Here is a 14,361-nt window from a genome sequence, read left to right on the forward strand (position 1 = left end):
TCCCGCCAAAAATGTAAACCCGAGATTTTCCCGCAAAAAACTTAAACCCGTAATTTTCCGCCATAAACGTAAATCTGTAATTTTCCCGCCAAAATCGTAAACCCGTGATTTTCCCCCCAAAAACGTAAACCCGTTATTTTCCCGCCAGAAATGTAAATTCGTAATTTTTCTGCCAAAAACGTAAACCCATGATTTTATCGTCAAAAACGTAAATCCGTAAAAAGTAGAATCCGTAAATATCATAAGTTTGATGATAATAAATTAATAATGATAATTATTTATTATTTTTATAATAATAATTAATTAAATTATTACTTCAATAGGTTAACCCATTTAACAACTCAATTCATCAAATTAAATGAGTTATGGGTTGACCCAACTCATTTTGTTAAATGGGTTGGGTCAACCCATAACTCATTTAACCCTAAACTCATTTGATTATGAGTTGAGTTGAGTTGGGTTAGCCATTTTGACACCCCTACATATTGTATACAAGTCTAACTTACAATAATAATTGTAGAGTCTATTTTCTACAGCGAGTTTGCTAACACAATACTATTATCAAATACCTTCGATTATGAAAAAAAAACATTACTTATAATAATATTAAAACGTAAAGTTTTAAAATTAAACTATTCTTGATATTTTTGCAATATAGTTTTTCTTCTTTGGATTTATTATATGTTACGTAATCGTTGAAGCTTTTTTTTTTTGAATGGTGACAAAAATATCAATTTTCAATCAACCAAAAATGAAAATATCAATTTCCATTATAACTTTCAAAAAGTTTTGAGTTCCACAGTACCTATTTATATACATTCTTCGTAAATGTCAAAACAAATCATTGTAGTCACACTTCAACGTCTTTCACTGAATTATAATCGATTTGTGGCTATGTAAAACAATATTAAAACAGCTGACTAAACCGAAAATAAAACCTTACCTATTTTGTGTATACTTTTTTAAACAAAAAAAATAATTTGAAAACTATGACTAAGGGTCCGAATAGTGACTGCGTTTTGTGGTGTGGGAGAAGTGTGGTGCGGTTCAAATAGTAACGAAAATACATATATATATATATATATATATATATATAGAAATTTTGATACTGTTACAATACTGTTGCAGTGCGGTTTTGTGTACGGTCTATATCACCATTTATAGCCTAATTTAAGTGATAAAAAACCAGAAAAGATGGCGGCTAAAAAGCTAGAAAAAGAGTGACTGTAAAAAAATTTATTTTCACATATAGATTTTAGCAAGAAGACTGCGACCCAAATCTAAACAGGCTGACACATAATTGTGTTGAAGTCACGCTCCCTCACAGCTGGGAACATTATCATTCATCACCACCATGTGCATTTATGTGCTCATCATCAATTTTTACATTTTATATCGTCAAGTAAACATTATTAATAAGAAAATAATGAATTATCTAGTTAATTATACAAAAATACAGTAAGTTGTTTTGTTCAAAGTCAGCAAAGTCGAACCCATATTTGGCTGCGGAAACTTCATGCGTTTTTGTCGCAATTGCCACATAACGTTGGAAGATTATTTCATAGTCAATGGACGAAGTTGGAAGTTAATTTGTAAAATTTTACCAAGAGCAACGAAAACTATAATATGTCGGTAAAGGCAATGATTTGTAATGACAACTTCCACATATATTGCATAGTCATATATTAGGTTACATCAAATTTTGTAATGACTATGGAACTATGGCGTGACTAATCCGTTGTTGGACACGTACAAATGAACAAAATTTGGAGGATAGTCATATATGATATAAAAAAAAAAGATTGTTGCCAATATGATACATTTCACTGGATTTATAGATTGTGACATCCTTTTACCGACTTATGAACTACATATTTTTGTATTTTGTTGTATCAGTATGTTAGGGGTCCTACGTTGACAACAAAATATTTTCATACGTCTAACAAAGCAAAAAATGTATTTATAATATGTAAACACGTCGATGGTTCGCCGACCTTTCAAACCGAAAGAAGTTGATAGCACTATTATGAAGACCGATTAATTAAGTTTGAATCGGAATTTGAATTCTAAAAAGCCGGTTTATTTAAATGATTAAAATGCAACCTACGTCGTACTTAGTTGATTATAGTTTAATATGTTTATGGTAGTCACAAAAATTGTCTAATTAGTCGCATTTTTATGAATTCTTTTTTCTTTCCTTGTTGGACAAGGGATGCTTAACTATTATTATTCGTAGGGTTTTATGTTCAGAGACAATGTTTCCAAACGATTCATCTACATTTGACAGTAGAAAATCAAAATATCACAACAAAACGTGTGCTTTTTGCTTTGTAGCTAGACTGTGAATTAGCATTTTCTTAAGTTTTATTAATTTTAAAACTGTGAAAGGAAGCTAAAAGTCTAAAACCATATGCCACCAAAATGATCCTATTATAACTTACTGAATTTAAACATGCATTATAAACCATAATTTTGTAATTGATCTAAAAATAAAATAATAATTATTCCTCTTTGAAGTTGTTACGTTTTGGTTTTGGTTTCTTTATGTTAAATTTGATTTGCTTCTCGAAGTTTGAAGACAACTTTTACCTCTAAAATGACTCTTAAATTCTATGTTTTTTGTTGAAAAATATAGTTTGATTCCAATTAAAGTTTAGATATATTGCGATGTATTTTAAATCTAGTTATGATTGATATTAATTTTTTGAATCTAGTTATGGTTGATATTATTTTACTAAGTACATTATTATCATTTCTTTTTACAAACTGTATTCCGACACTTAATTTTCACGGTATGTTTTATAAGAGAAAATATCCGCAAAACATATTACAGAGTAGAATAAATCCTTTCTCCTTTATATTTATATTATTTAATACTTAACTCTATCAAAATATCCTCAACATTTATAAATATGAAAAACAAAATCAGTAGTCAGTGAACATAAAAAAAATTATCGAAAATTTTACGATGAGTAAAGATCCTCTCTTTATTTCTCAAGTAAAGCAATAATCAGAAAAAGCTAAATTGAGTTATCAAAAGCAGTTTATCTAACAAATGTTAATTAACTTTTTCTGGTTTAATATTATTGTTCACTAACCATGCATAATCGTATAACAACAAAAATAATCTCATTGGTACCATTACATCAAATAATAAATAGCGGGAAGATAAACATAGAAAAAGTGATAAAACAATCTGCTTCAAGAAAAAGATACCCCAGTGGACGACTAGGGTCAATGAAAATGAAAACAGAGACAAATGGCAATTCGTAATTATTCACATTTATTTCAGGGTACTTTCGTAAATCCCCAACCTGACCGTTTCTCGAATCTGATTACGTGGCAGTCATCACAAATGCCCACAAAAGCACTTCGCTGAAACTCAATCTCAGTCGTTAGATCAGAATCCAATTCTTTTCAATACGGCAAGTTGAGATCCCCAAACCCATCATGTGTAACCATGGTTAAGTCAATTAACCCAACACATAGAAATCTCCTAAAATCACCAAAAAGGTCACGAACTTTCTCGTTAATTACATAAAATGCCATTCTTCGCTTTAGCTATAAATTCGTCTTCTGAGACTCGCTAGGTTTGCCGAACCAATCACCCTAAGGGGACACTTAAAGAGAGAAACAAATCCTTCTTCTAAAATATTCTTCAATCTTCTTCTCGAAGCTTCTCCAAAAATGGCGATTACTTCTTCTAGAACCACCAGATCAAACGGATCTGCTTCGCTCCGATCCAAATCACCGTCCGGTCGATTCTGTGGCGTTTACTCAAACCGTATGCCGTCATCATCTCCGTCGTCGTCAGGTTTCGCTTCTTCCACAAGCTCAAGTTTCTCCTCACCGTCTACAGCGTTTTTCAGCAGCCACAATCAGAACAACCACCACCAACACAGATCTGCTTCTCCGACGCGTGTGAATCTATTCACATCAGCTCCGATGACGCAATCGTTTCGTTACTCAATCGATAACAGATCTATATCACCGAATCGATCCATCGCTGTTTCTTCCAACAAACCTAGCAATCATCACAAGATTCCGGATTCGAGGAGAAGATGTATGTGCTCTCCGACAACGCATCCTGGTTCATTCCGGTGTAGTCTACACAAGAACGTCGCGAATCCACATGGTCAAGGTACAGCTTCGTATACAACGAATGGATTGAATATGCGTCGATCTGCGATGACGAATTCTCTTGTGAGAATTGGTGGTGTTGAAGGTGAATGGGTGCGAAGAGCTTTGACTACTTTGATTAGACCATCTTCACATCAACTAAAGAGAAGATCTGCTTATGAGCCTCGTCGTAGTAGACTCGCATCTATGTCGAAAGCAGAAGATCTTTGAATCTCTCTTCAGGTTTGTTCTTGTTTTTGATATACTCAGATCTGCCATGAACGAGTTGAATCAAGGAGCAGAATCGGAGCTGAGTCATACCGGACCGAGTCAAATTCGGAGCTGAGTTATACCGGACCGAGTTATGTAAAACGGTGACTAAGACGACACCGTTTTTGTTTTGTTGGGTGGGAGATGAGATGATGATGATGCATTGTACATACACATATTGCTTATTGAAGCAGAACAAAAAAATTTCGCAAGTCGAAAGTATCTAGAAATCTAAAAATGGAAAATAGTAGTGACGAATTGGGTAATTAAAATCTGGAAAAGGACTTAGTAGTAAATATTGTTTGGATTCAACTTTGCAAATCTCTCCATCTCCATTGTTCGTTGCCTTCACCGTTAGTTTGTTCCGTCAAGTCAACGTTCTCTATTCTCCGTCGTTGACCCGTTCTGTTTGCCGTTAACCGTCGTCGTGTGTTATGTGTGTTCCGTTATTATTTCTCCAGGTATGTGTTGTTCGTCGTGTCAGGTATGTATTTTCCGTTTCTTATTTATTTGGTTAATTTCGTTTTACTTTTTTTGTGCACGTTTGATCTGTTTTTTTTTTTTTGGTTTGTCTTTTTCAGGTTTCGTACAATGAGGAGAAGATGATTACTTAACCGTTACGTTCAACTTTGGAATATTTTGGGTTTGTGGACTTTGGAAGAAAAATGAATTTGGACTATGAGAAAAATCAAATATATGACCTAAAACACGGAGAATTTGATAAAGGACGATCGAATATGAGTGATTTTGATTCGTGGAACGATTAAGGTTTTGGTTTTGGAGCTGGAGAATGTGAAAGATTCGAAGGAATCAGATTTTTCTCTGGAATTTGTGAATCACAGATTTAGATTCCTGAAACGGTTGAGGTTAAAGTGAAAAGATTCAATGAAATCATATTTTTACCATAAATATCTCAAGAAGGATATGGTAAATGATGAAATTCGTGAGGGTAAGTTTGGAAAGTAAAAGATTCTTGAACGGTATATATGAGAAAAGGACAGCTGGCCGATGAATTGAGAACAGCCCAACACGATTACGTTGGGGATTCCAACGTCTTCCTTATCTCGAGGGATTAAAGTTGGATTATACTATTGTATGCATAGGTCGATTTTATAGATCCCTTGATTAATTGGTTAATTAAATATAAACTATACTCCTTAGGTTTGCTTTAGTTGACTGATTATATCGTAATCTCTAAGTACTAGGTTCTGTGTAACCTTTTCTTCACGGTAGATGATGGATGCACTTTTTGTTAATTTGGTTTTGATTGTGTTGGATTATTCTGTACTTTCTTTACTCGTTTAGTTTACTTGACTATTTTTATATATCTGTAACTCTTTCTATATGTTTTCTCATTGTTTTTGGAAGTTGAATATGATTTACTCTATTTTCTTCTAAACATCATAAAATGATACGAAATTTATAATGTTTTAGGCAAAAAACGATCACGATTTTCTTAGAGTTCCTCTAGGACCACCAGAGGTATAGGCCAATTATGCTGGCTATTATTTATTTGGTTGATGTCAACACTACGAATTTTGGGTGCTTGGTTATTTTCAGATCTAGTTTTATCTGATTTAAAACTGATCATTTTGTTTATATTAACAAGGTCAATACTTTTGGAAATTAAAAAATCGCATCGATTTTGGTTTCGGGTTCTACAAAATTGGGGCTTGGTTGAGTATTTTTTTTCTTAGATATGGTTGACATATATTTTTGTCATTAGTGCAGAAATATGCGGTCACATTTTAGTTGCCAAAAAATATAGATTTGGTAGCTCAATTACCCAGTTCACAAATTTCAATTCATTATTTGTTTGATCATTCTTCGCAAATATTAGTTGGGCCAGCTCTCATTATACGCAATCTCAATATACATATAAACAAAGCCATCAACATTATTTTAATCAATTCAGGATTATAATTGATGTAATCATTTTTGTTTTCACGTATGATGTAATCATTATCGACATTAGAGTTGTTTGCAAGATAAGATATTTGTAATGGTCCAGCCGACCTCCTAACAAAGCAAACCGCAAGAGGCAAAATATGAGCTTCTAGGCTGGACCATACAATATGAACTATGTAAAATATAATTATGTACTTATTTTCTTCCCAAATGATTCGTCAATTGTGGGTCATTCTTTGGCTTTAGATTTTCTATCTTAAGTTGTAATTTTGCTAAAATCGTCACCTCCAAGTTTAATGTTTTAGCGAAAAAAACAAAAACAAATCCAACTGACCCTAAAAGAAAGAAAAACAAAACAAATTATTTATATTCTAATACATATGATCATTGAAGACTTTTCGGTTAAGAGTTACTACAACATACGTACAATTACTATTCTGTAGTGGTGGTTCCTCGACTTGTGAACCGCGCGAGTATTGGTATAATACTTTTTTACCTCTTCGTGGAAGCAAACTCGCAAATCTTCTTTCAACTTCATCAAACACGAACTCTAAAGACGTCTTTGAGAACATCAGATCCTATTTTCAATCTTTTAGTTCTTATTTTCTTTTGAAACAAAACTGCCAATACTCTTTCAAATGACTTCCCTTATTAAAATGGAATTTCAGATAAAAACCAAAAATCAATACATGATGTACACTTGAGGCTATCAATTTCTCATCCACTCGATAACAGCTCATCACGAACTAAGCAACTACTAGATGTCTCCTTTAATTTATTAAAAATGATTTTTAAAAACAAAAAGTATCCAAAATGCTTAGTATTTTTTAGCCTACTTATCTATGTCGATGTTGCTATCAATTTCGTCAACATGTTATTATCCGAATGTGTATCTATATTTTAGGAAATAAAGATAAAGATAAAATGAAATGATCGGATAATGTCTTTGGATTATGATGTCAGGCTATGATTATTTACATATACATTCATGCACTTTATGATTCATCCAAACAAAAAGCAAAGCAAAAAACAAATTTATTAGGTCTTTGTGACAAAGAAATAGGTGTTGGGATGTGAAAGGACTCTTGACCCACAAGCCACAACAATTTTATGACACCACATGTGATGTCTGGATGAGACCACAAGGAGATAAGGTTTTCTGTTTTTGTGTTGTTTTGGTTTTGGCCATTTTCATCACCAAATGTCAAATCCTTTTGAAATTTACGATTTCCATTTTTTGGAGTCATTCATTACTCTTAAGCTTTTATCGTTAGAACTTAGAAGGCTTGTTTTTTTCCTTCAAATTTTATCGTCAACTCTTTCTCATGTATGACTCCACATACATAAGTATGTGATAAGGTTTTCATTTGTATATATCACCTATTAATTAAGTTGTTCAAATTAATATTCGATTTTTCAATCTTCGGTCACGTAACCCGATCATCATCTATATCGATGACGATATGCTCTTTCATTGGTAGTCCTAATTTATAGTGAGGTTTAACTTATGGATTAGCAAAGTTTTGTGGAAAAAAAAGGTATAGAAGTCACGTTCATAAAAAGTGAAAACTACATAAATTAAGTGAAATTAAATTCATATTATTTTTGTTTCCGAAAACAACGCTCTTCAATTTATTCATTTTTCAACAATACATCAACAACTAACGAATAAAGATCATAACTAAACACGAAAAATAATATTATTTCTATCACGAGAGTTTGCGTGCGAGGAGATCCGTCTTGGTAATCTTGACCACTTGAACCAACTTGGTTGAGAAGAAGGCCCAATTCAATCATACTTTTGTCTCAAACCAATGAAGTTTGAAAATTAAAAAATTCAAAACCATTTCACAGCGAAAATAAGAACCTGAGTTTGCAAAACCAGTTCATACATGCCATTGGGCTTCTTGTAAACGAGAGGCCCAAAATACTTGAGCATTGAAAACCCTTCGTTTCTTGTTAAAGAAACTTGACCTAACCATTAACAAAAGATTCTCCTACTCTTTTCTCATTTAACCTAGATCTCCATTTCACAACAATTTCACAAACTTCCATTACCGAAACTCTTAAAAGTCTTTACTCAACAAGAAGTTAGACGCGATGGATACTTTGATTATAGTAGGAAGCATGGTGACTCTCTGGTCGGAGATTCCTATGGACATCTTGAGATCAGTGTTCGAACGTTTGAGTTTTGTCGATCTCCACCGCGCTAAGATCGTGTGTTCGCATTGGTATTCATGTTCGAAACAATCGTTTCTCCGAAAAACCAGATCTCCCTTGGTGATTCTGTTTTCAGATGATGGTGATTGTACTTTGTATAACCCTGAGGAAGCTAGGGTTTACAAAAGTAAGAGAGACTTATCAAGGTATCGATTCCTAGCAAACTCAGGTAACTGGTTCTTAGTTCTTGATCCTAGATCCAATCTCTATATCATAGATTTGTTTAGCGAGAAGAAGATCAATCTTCCACCTCTAGATTCATTCAAAGGTTACAAATATAATCTTAAGAAAGTTGGAGCTAGAAAATTCAAGGAGCTAGTATCCGAATATCCCACTTCTTTCCACCATCATGCGAAGGATCTGAGAGGTCTTTTGTGGGTAGACGAGAAGAAAGAAGAGTACGTTGTTGTATGGTACTTCCGTAACAAGTATACGATGGATTCTTTAGCCTTTTGCAAGAACGGGGAAGATCATTACCGTGAGATGCCAACACACTATGGGTTACATGACATATCTGATATGGTACTACAACGTGGTGACCATATTTACCTCTCAACGAGTTGTAAATACCTTCAAAAACTTGATTTGTCTAGACAAGAAGGTATAAGGACCAAGAATGATGATATAATATCACGCTATCAATTGCCATGTCGTCCGACGAATTATAAATTGGTATATGATGCAAAGTGTTGGTGTAGCTATAACATTGCTGTTACATCATCAGGAGAAGTTTTGTTTGTCTTGAGCATCTTTTCGCAGTCAACAAGGCGTAGGATCTTCTTTCTATACAAGGAGGATCCTAATCCATCCCCGAGTGAGGTTATTTACAAGAATCTTGTTGAGGTAGATTCGTTAGGAGACGAGGCGCTTCTTCTGGATTTGGGTATCACCGTGCCTGCTGATAGTGACCTTGGTATAGAACCAAACTCTATCTATTTCACTCGCCATGATCGAGTAGCTAACCAGAAACGTTCATCTCCTGACATCTGTGTGTTCAATATTGTAACAAAGACCCTCAAACGTTTCCCAGGTCTCTCCAGCTTAAAGGATGCTCGATGGTTTCTCCCGTCTTGATTTGTTTCTTTTTGCATCCTTTGTGGTGATTCTTAAGAGACTTGTACACTTTCTCCCTAGTCATCATTTTTTTTCTTTTTCTTTTGAAAACAGTTTTGGGACCTGAAGGCTCCTAGTTATCAATCTTGACATGGTGAATGAAACATTTATAAATCAAAACATTATAAACATAGACACTGAACTATTAGTTGCCGGGAAAAAATTAATATTTGATATTGAATTTAAAAACAATCAGTTAGTTTCTATAGACTCTTTCCATGTTCAACATGGAACACAAGGGAAGCAGAAAAGATAAATTTTACCAAGTTGTTTACGCAAAAACTGATTGTTTGGTGTAACCAAATTCATCAATGACACCAAAATTTACATTATCTTGGTTGTTTGCTTACTTTTGTTACACCTTTCACTGTCCATTTCTCAATTCTATTTCTTACTTTTGATCAATGTTATATTTCTTGAAGCAAATAAAAGCATGGATACTACTAATTCTAGCCGCTGGTCAGAGCTTCCTATAGACATCTTGAGATCTCTCCTCGAACGTTTGAGATTTGTCGATTTTCACCGCGCTAAGATCGTGTGTTCGTATTGGTATTCGTGTTCAAAACAATCATTGCTACGAAAAACCTGATCTCCATGGCTAATTCTCTTTCCAGAAAAAGGTGGTTGTGCTATATACAACCCGGACGAAGCTAAAGATTACAAAACAAAAAGAGACTCCTCAGGGATTCGATTCTTGGCAAACTCAGTTAACTGGTTCTTGGTGCTAGATTCTCGTTCCAATCTCTATATCATAGATGTGTTTAGCGAGAAAAAGATCGATCTTCCACCCCTAGAATCAATCAAGAATGGCCTTTATAGTCTTGAGCAAGTAGGAGGTAAAGCATTTAAGGCGAGATTCAATAATGGTAGTTCATATATATTCCATACATAATGCGGAAGATCTATGAGGTCTTTTATGGGTAGACGAGAAGAAAAAAGAATACATTGTAGTGTGGTTTTTCGACAAAGGTACCGAATATATAGCCTTTTGCAAGAACGGGGAAGATCATTACCGCGACATTCCGATACGAAAAAATGTTTGTAAAGAGTTACAAGACTTATATGATATGTTACTCCATGGTGGTAACAATCTTTATATCTCAAAGACTCGTCAATCTATTCGGAAGCTTAGATTTTTTGAAGAAGAAGGTTTCATTGATGTCGACAATAGTGAGATATTACCATTTCGTAAAATCTCCTTTTACATTGATGGAGCAAGATTTAGTAATAACATTGCCGTTACAACATCAAGAGAGGTTTTGTTGGTTCAGAACTTCTTTTACGAGACAACAAGATATAGGAGCTTCCGTTTGTACAAGAAAGATCCTAATCCGGACTTGAATGCTACTATCAACAACCCCTACCCGATGGTTGAGTTATGTTCTCTAGGTGATGTCTCTGCTTCTGGATTTGGGTATCACCGTACATGCGGACGGTACACTTGGTATCGAACCAAACTCCATCTACTTCACTCGTCATGACCGTGTCTGTAGTGACCGGAAACGTTCTTGTCTGGACATGTGTATGTTCAATCTTGTGACAAAGAAACTTAAACGATTCCCGGATCTTTCCAACTTAAAGCTCACGGATGCTCGATGGTTTCTCCCGTCTTGATTTGTTTCTTTCTGTATTTTGGGGTTCTTGAGAATCTCCATATGTTTCTCCTACTGATTATACATTTTCTTTTTATTTCTATATCTAGTCGGCTCCAAAGTTTACAACTACCCTATAGCACCAAACTAGAAGACAAGTCAAATTGGGTTAACGTGTTAGCAAGTTTACAACTACCCTATAGCACCAAAAACATTACTCGAACATACGTAAAGCATTATACTAACCATCTCTTTCAAAACTTTATTGTTTCTTCTTCCGGTATCACCATTTTGTTATGGTGTGTTATATATTGTTGGAAATAAGACCATGAACATTAGTTATGTTCTAGAACTTTTGTATCAAATCGTTCCACTTTATCGTGTACAAAAATATTGGTCCGTTGGACCACATTTAGTCTAACGGTTTTAGAAAAGCGTAAATGGGCTGGCCCGTTTGTTTTTAGTTGAGGCCGTTTTTAGGTTCACTTTAGTACTACGACAAGCAGTGGCAACAATTGGAAATTTTCGATTATTGTTTCCGAGGTTAGTTCTTCTCCCAGCACGTGTTTCGATTGAAGGAATTGGGGTTCTAGGTTTTCTACGTCTCACTAAAAAATTCGTGTTTTTTGATATTTTAGGGTTTGTTTCGATCGGAATTATATACGAGTCCCTTGCTAGAACATGTTAGTAGCTTACACATAGGCACATAGCGATTTGTGTCACATTATTTGATAAAACTCAACTATATAGGCACATTGCGTTTCTTTAATCTATTAGAAGAAATCATACATGTAGTTGTGATTGATGGAGACAGCTTCTAGTTTTCATCTTCTGCTGAAATGATTACATAAGCTTAACCATATTCAACAGTGTTAGTATAACTTACATTCTCTTGCTTGTTTTGATCAATGTATCGTTCTAGTTTTGTGATTTCTTCTACCCATTAACTATATAATTTGTTTTGTTTAGGTCATTGATTCTAAATTTTTGGAACTTCGATTTGCAGATCTTGATTCTGAATCTCAACAACAAACAAAACTGAAGTTCTCAATGCTCAAGAGTGAATTTGTAGATATGAATAAGGAAGATTCTCAAATTGAGATCAATGAGAAAGAGACAAAAATCAACCAAGAACATGATCAAAGTGATGAAACTCAAGCTAAACGTAGGAGAAGTCTAACTTCTTCTGTTTGGCAAGATCTTGTATCAGTAGGGGGAGAAGCAAATGTTAAAGAAATAGATAGAAGCATGGAGACTCCTAATTCTAGTCCCCCCTGGTCGGAGCTCCCTGGTGACATATTAAGATCTGTGTTCGAACGTTTGAGTTTTGTTGATTTCCAGCGCGCTAAGGTCGTGTGTTTGAGATGGTATTCATCTTCTCCCATCTTTCTTTGTTGTTTCTCTCCGCATTCTCGTGATAAGTGTTAGAGTTTTGGTGACCAATATAGGGGTCCTTGGTTTCAATAAAGTCTCAACTTCCAAAGATTAACCTAATTCTTTAAGAGAGACGTGGGTTACAAGAAAGTTTTGCTTTAATCTTTTTCTACTTTCAAACTTTAGCAAACATGTCCGATTAAAAGATCTAAGTCTAACTGTCTAAGGCTTTGGCTCATAACATTTGGTGGTCTTGAGAGACTTCCACACTTATCTTCTGTTTGTTTCATATCATGGACCTGAAAGCTTTTTTACTGAGCAGTCTTGAACATGGTGAATGAAAACATTAGAAATCAAGTCATCTCTTCATAAACACAGCCACAGTCTTGATTTTTTTGTTGTAAAGTAGATATATAATCTTCTCTATATATAATCAACAAAATTGTTTGAAAACAATAAACCTAATTATTTGGTTGAATGACATAGAAACTAGACACTTTGCCAAATAAACAGAAGCAATTGTTCATTATTGAGAAATAATAATAGCGCGTATTTGCTTCGAGTTTGCTTCAATGTCTCGCTTGGTAACGATGTACCCCAGAAATTCATCGTACGTTACGCCGAAAGAACACTTTTTGCGGGGTTTAGTTTCATATTGTACTTATTTAAGGTTTCAAAGCAGGTTATGAGATGGTCAATATGGTTGGTAGCTTTTGTTTATTTGACGAACATGTCGTCAATATATACTTCCATTGCTTTCCCCATCTGTAGAGCAAACATTTGATTGACGAGCTTCTGATATCGAGCGCCGACATTTTTCAGGCCGAAATGCATGACTTTATAGCAATATGTCCTTCTATCTGTTATAAATGCGGTAATCTCCTGATCATCCTTGTTTATTGGGATTTGGTTATATCCTGAGAAAGCGTCCATAAATAATAATAATTCGTTGTGGGCCGTGATCCAAGTTATATGAATTCTTTGATTTATAAAGCCTTGTAAGGAAAAAAATATGATTCTATTTCTTACATGACAACTTATTGTATTTTGAATTCGTACAATAATTTACTTCAGCTTAATTAAATATTAAGTTTAAAAACGATTTCTCCAAACCGTATATAAATAATTTAATTATTAAAAACAGGGAATAATCTGTTATGATTTTTTTACAGTTTGTCTTTGCTCTGAAATTGAACGTCTGTTTTTGTTCCTATTAAAGGTAAAGATTCTCAAGTTCAATGGATAATGAAAATGCAATCAACGATACAATATCAAATTCCAAAAACAAGACTCATGAATCGTGTTAATTGTTTTCTTATTCATTTACTGTATTTTTCAAATTTTAATTGTTTTTTCTTAATAAAATGTTGATATCATAAATCGAATTTGGTGTAAAATTGCAGAAATAATCATGTGTGAAGATGTATCAAATCTTTTTTTTTTTTGTGTAACGAGATGTATTTCAATCTAAGAATATATATTGCCGATTTTTTTTAAAATTATCTCCATTTCTTGATTAAAATTCAACCTTTGATAAATTTATTTCTTAAAAAGGCTACATGTATTGGATTTTATTCTCTAAAAGCTCAGTAGGTTTACGAAAGAAAACTAAATTAGTAATTTAATATGGATATTTTACAAACAAATTACATAAAAGTGACAAAAAAAATCATTGATTTTTATTTTTCTTAAAGAAAAAATTGTTGAGTAAGAATTATTTTCCTTCTAAATATATATAATTTCAACATGTAGATAATTAGAAAGG

The 14,361-nt window shown here is 33.8% G+C and overlaps 3 protein-coding genes, 1 long non-coding RNA gene and 1 pseudogene across 7 annotated transcripts; 3 read left to right on the forward strand and 2 right to left on the reverse strand.

Moving 5' to 3' along the window:
* Positions 1-3,539: 3,539 nt before the first annotated feature.
* Positions 3,540-6,400, forward strand: AT5G25280 (serine-rich protein-like protein). Of its 3 annotated transcripts, none has more exons than NM_001343916.1 (2): positions 3,595-4,850; positions 4,971-6,400. In NM_001343916.1, exon 1 carries the CDS (start codon positions 3,688-3,690, stop codon positions 4,348-4,350), a length of 663 nt encoding a protein of 220 aa, NP_001332588.1. In that variant the 5' UTR covers positions 3,595-3,687; the 3' UTR covers positions 4,351-4,850; positions 4,971-6,400. The 3 variants fall into 3 exon arrangements, with proteins under 3 accessions (NP_851072.1, NP_001332588.1, NP_197910.1); NM_122437.4 differs by having other exon boundaries at positions 3,598-4,873; positions 4,971-5,814; NM_180741.2 differs by having other exon boundaries at positions 3,540-6,071.
* A 331-nt stretch (positions 6,401-6,731) lies between these two features.
* Positions 6,732-7,042, reverse strand: AT5G03955. Its single transcript, NR_142720.1, has one exon. It is a non-coding gene; the product is annotated as an other RNA (long non-coding RNA).
* A 1,355-nt stretch (positions 7,043-8,397) lies between these two features.
* Positions 8,398-9,645, forward strand: AT5G25290 (F-box protein (DUF295); the record flags this gene model as incomplete). The annotated part of the gene is made up of 1 exon (NM_122438.2): positions 8,398-9,645. One exon carries the CDS (start codon positions 8,398-8,400, stop codon positions 9,589-9,591), a length of 1,194 nt encoding a protein of 397 aa, NP_197911.1. The 3' UTR covers positions 9,592-9,645.
* Positions 9,646-10,063: 418 nt separating this feature from the next.
* On the forward strand, positions 10,064-12,899 carry AT5G25300 (F-box protein; the record flags this gene model as incomplete). The annotated part of the gene is made up of 7 exons (NM_122439.4): positions 10,064-10,130; positions 10,245-10,466; positions 10,555-11,044; positions 11,124-11,228; positions 11,714-11,765; positions 12,192-12,572; positions 12,783-12,899. 7 exons carry the CDS (start codon positions 10,064-10,066, stop codon positions 12,897-12,899), a joined length of 1,434 nt encoding a protein of 477 aa, NP_197912.4.
* A 193-nt stretch (positions 12,900-13,092) lies between these two features.
* AT5G25305 lies at positions 13,093-13,643 on the reverse strand (annotated as a pseudogene; the record flags this gene model as incomplete). The annotated part of the gene is made up of 1 exon: positions 13,093-13,643.
* Positions 13,644-14,361: the final 718 nt, after the last annotated feature.

The sequence above is a fragment of the Arabidopsis thaliana genome, chromosome 5, assembly GCF_000001735.4.
Source record: "Arabidopsis thaliana chromosome 5, partial sequence".
Lineage (NCBI taxonomy): Eukaryota > Viridiplantae > Streptophyta > Magnoliopsida > Brassicales > Brassicaceae > Arabidopsis > Arabidopsis thaliana.